Source organism: Cryptomeria japonica, chromosome 5 (genome assembly GCF_030272615.1).
Source record: "Cryptomeria japonica chromosome 5, Sugi_1.0, whole genome shotgun sequence".
NCBI lineage: Eukaryota > Viridiplantae > Streptophyta > Pinopsida > Cupressales > Cupressaceae > Cryptomeria > Cryptomeria japonica.
The window spans coordinates 182,493,957-182,498,125 of record NC_081409.1 but is presented as its reverse complement, the minus strand read 5'-3'; the positions used below and the strand labels follow the sequence as shown (position 1 = coordinate 182,498,125).

Genomic DNA, 4,169 nt, shown 5'->3' with positions numbered 1-4,169 from the left:
TATTAGATCACAAGTTATGAATACACAAAAATTGAACATTTTGTTAATTGCAATACTACTAGCTTTTATTTGACAAAAATGAAACAAAACATGCCTATGAATCAAACTAAACCTCCCTAGAAGCACGATCTCTATAAAATAATTTACAAACACATCTAGAATTCCTTATAGTGATTTATGCTGACAAGTTCACCATTATACTTTGTCAAAACCTCTATTGTCTCTCTCAAAAGCTTGATCAAGTGCAACATTTTATTCTTACAAAAATTATAAGATGGTGAAGCTATGACAACTTAGTGCAAAAACCTACGACACTTAAGAAGAATTTTAAATACTAATAGCTTGCGACTATAAATATCTAGATTTATGACTACAACATGACAAGTAAAGTAGTATATAAGGATGACTAGAGATATATGTGATTAAGACACATTTTTAACATTTTTGAATCAGCCAAGCTAATTTACAATAGAAGAAACTGAATTTAATGCATGATGATGCATGCCACTTGAAAAAGTATAACATTTTTATAAACTAGGAAGATAAAAAATGAAGCCAACAATCATTAAAATCAAATCTACATAGAAAATTAAATAAAGAAACCTTAAATTTGATTTACAACAGTGAGAATAGCCCATGTTCACATAGATTCTTGGGATTCATAAAACATAATCATCACCCTTTTCTATCATAAATATGAATCTCCTTTTAAACCAAATTAAACATTTGCATTTTATTAACTTATTCTTTTTCCACACACACACATACATATACATACACCCCCCCCCACACACACACACAAAATTGCATTGATCAAGAACCATAAAAATAGCAACCAAACTTCATATATAAGGAAATCAAAGTAGCTTTTAGTCCAAACATCACCTTCTATTATATGACATCTATTTTGATAAATTTTCTTAGCATTTTTAAAAATTTGTCCATACTTCAATATTTTAATTATTCTGATTAAAAATGAATGATAATTTAAAATAGAAATGACTTTGTATGATATACATGAATACATAATAGATGCACTTCCATAACATTTGATCATAATTTACAAATGCACAAATATATAATACATTTCCATATCGAGTCTTTATCCAAAGTAATTGTGTTTTTTTCATATATTCCATATTTGTCCTTGGTGAAGGAAGGCAAATGCGAACCTTTACAATTGACCTCGGCTTCCAAAATCAGTCAATAGAAACTACGTAAGCTTCCCTCTTTGTAAGAGTCCATCTCTTATGTCACATGAGGAAAGATTGAGAGATACATCTCGAGATGTTAATGAGAAATATTTTTAATCTGAGGTGCAAATTTTAAAAAATGAAGATGCAAGTAGTAGCTCCAAGACTAATCAAGGCCAAGGTAGAGGTCAGAATCATATTTCTTCAAGAGGAAACAAAGGAAGAAGACGCGGTCAAGGAGGAAGAGGAAGAGGCAGATTTGACAAGAGAAAAATCTAGTGTTACCATTGTAACAAGTATAGTCATTGGTCATTTTGAAAGAGATTGTAGACTTAAATCAAGTGATAACAATAAAAATGTCAATCATGCTCAAAAGAGTGAAGAGGCTTCCTTAAATAATTTATTCTTACCCTAAGACAAAGCTTAAAATGATGTGAAAGATGTTTGGTATTTAGATTCGAGGTGCTCTAATCACATGTCTAGTAATATAGAGTTGTTTTCTAAAATTGATAAAAGTTTTAAATCCAAGATTATGCTTGGTAATGACAACACATTGAAGATTGTAGCAAACAATGTAAACGTTTATAACATTTTTGAACCAAACAAGCTACCACGACAGAAGAATTTGAGTATGACATACATTCTTTGAATTGATTAGATCACCTTTTTCTATCATAATTATCAATCTCCTTTCAAACCAGAGTATAGATTTGCATTTAATTAACTTATTCTTTTTTCATATCCAATTAATTTGAATACAGTTATATCTCAAGCATGTACCCAAATAATTGTGTTGGCGGAGGAAGGAATGGCTGGTTTAGAATTCATCTAAGATTCCAAACTCAGTCAATGGAAAATACGTAAGTTTCCAACTTTCTGTAATAGTCCAAAGGCGTCAGATTCCTTCTCTATAATTTAGCAGACTGGATCTTACAAATTCTATAAGCGAAGAACTCTTTTGCAAGCCAAATGTTCCAAACGTTCCAATATTTTTTATTTTTTAATCTCAATATTCCAATATTTTCCTCGTTTTTAATTGCGATACCAAGCTCGGAACAAAGTCAGGGATAAATCTGAGCATCCATGACGAAACATCAAAAGACTAATAAAAACATGAAAGGGCATTCGGGTTCAGATAAGAGTTGTAGCAACTCGATATTGCCCCTTTTATAACTTACTAACATTCGCTGTGGAAAAACTCAAGGAAAAGATCATCAGGAAGAATTAAAAACAAGTCTGCAAGCTATAGTGTTTTTTCTTTTAAGGTGTTATATAGTTGTGTGGGTGCCGCCATAGCTATGATCTTGCTCTGCAGAATAGGAATCAGATACTGGAGATGGGCCAGGACGAAATTGGGCGGCAAGCACAGGCGTTTTGTGAGAATTAACAGAAGCCTTTTGAGTAACGCTGTGAAACCCAACATGGGTAAAGTGTGGTTCAATGTACGGCAAATCAAGGAGGCAACGAATAATTTCAGTTGTGCCAATTTAATTGGGCAGGGCAGTTTTGGAATGGTGTATAAGGGCACACTTCCCGATGGTCATATGATTGCTGTGAAAAGAATGAAGAAGTGTTCTGTCGACGAAGACTCGGATTTCTTGAACGAGGTGGAGATCATCAGCAGCTTTCAACACCCGAATTTGGTGGCTCTGCGAGGATTTGGCGTTGCGAGTGATGGAAAAGATGGGTGCCAGCGATTTCTTGTTTACGATTACCTGGCTAATGGCAGCCTCGATCGACACATTTATGGAAATGGGAAAGCACTGACATGGGAGCAGAGGAAGAACATTATAATGGGCATCGCTAAGGGTTTGTGTTATCTGCATTCCGGCGTTAAGCCTGCGATTTATCACAGAGATATCAAAGCCAGTAATATTCTGCTGGATGATGACATGAATGCCTGTGTTGCGGATTTTGGGCTGGCGAGGAAGACAACGGAAGGGGAATCGTACCTCGTTTCAAAAATAGCTGGTACACATGGGTATTTGGCGCCTGAGTATGCTCTCTATGGAATTCTTACAGATCGTAGTGATGTTTATAGCTTTGGGGTTCTGTTGTTGGAAATCATGAGCGGCAGAAAGGCTTTGGATACTTCTGTGGCGTGTTCATCTGAATACCTTATTACTGATTGGGCATGGAAGCTTCTGAAAGCGAATAGAGTGGATCAAATGGTAGATTGCAGAATGTTTGAGAGTGGAGAGGTGAGTACAATGGAGAGATTTGTTTTAGTGGGCATTTTGTGTGCACACGTTGCGGTGGCATTGAGACCAAGTATGGTAGAAGCATTGAAGATGTTGGAGGGAGAGGCTACCATTCCTGCAATTCCAGACAAGCCTTTGCCTCAAGTAAATCACAGAACAGTGGCCGATGGAAATGCTTTTCTCAGCGTTTTAGATAGTTATCCTTCCTTCAACTCATTCCTCATGGGAAGATAGCCGACCTACAATTGTTTATTCCTTATTGTTTTTTTGTGAGACAAATGATCTCATAAAAAACAGGAACTGCGACGCAGCTGGAGTTCCTGCCTTTCCTCAAAACAGGAGATTTTGTTCTATAGCTGAGCATTAGCTTACTTATATCTATGTTAATAGATTTTGTGTATATCAAGAATGTAGCCATGACAATTGGGCTGAACACTTGAGACTTACTGCAGTACAATTTTGAGGCATTGCTTCTTTTCCCATTTGAGCTAGCCACTATAGGCACATGTACCATGTTAGTTCACTGAGTTCAAGAATCCATTCTGTAGAAGTTTTACTGACAGTTGGGCCATCCCAATTATTTGGATTATTAATAACATTTTTGTATTTTCTTGTGACATAAGTATATCTGGAACAAACTTGACCATCATGGTGGTTGTGAGCAAACTATTTATACTACCAGAGAACTTAATAATGTGGGATAAGCTTGCAACTCTAGTAGGGGCAGTGGGAATGGTAATCTGTTTCCTAACGTTTGTTGAGTAGAGATTCTTTC

At 35.6% G+C, this 4,169-nt stretch overlaps 1 protein-coding gene across 1 annotated transcript; it reads left to right on the top strand.

Moving 5' to 3' along the window:
- Nucleotides 1–2,491: 2,491 nt before the first annotated feature.
- On the top strand, nt 2,492–3,628 carry LOC131027131 (probable receptor-like protein kinase At1g11050). The gene has a single exon (XM_057957122.1). The coding sequence runs from the start codon at nt 2,492–2,494 to the stop codon at nt 3,626–3,628; it is 1,137 nt and encodes a 378-aa protein (XP_057813105.1).
- Nucleotides 3,629–4,169: the final 541 nt, after the last annotated feature.

Coding starts and splice junctions, on each gene's coding strand:
- LOC131027131 (XM_057957122.1), top strand. CDS start 2,492: ATGATCTTGCTCTGCAGAATAGGAATCAGATACTGGAGATGGGCCAGG.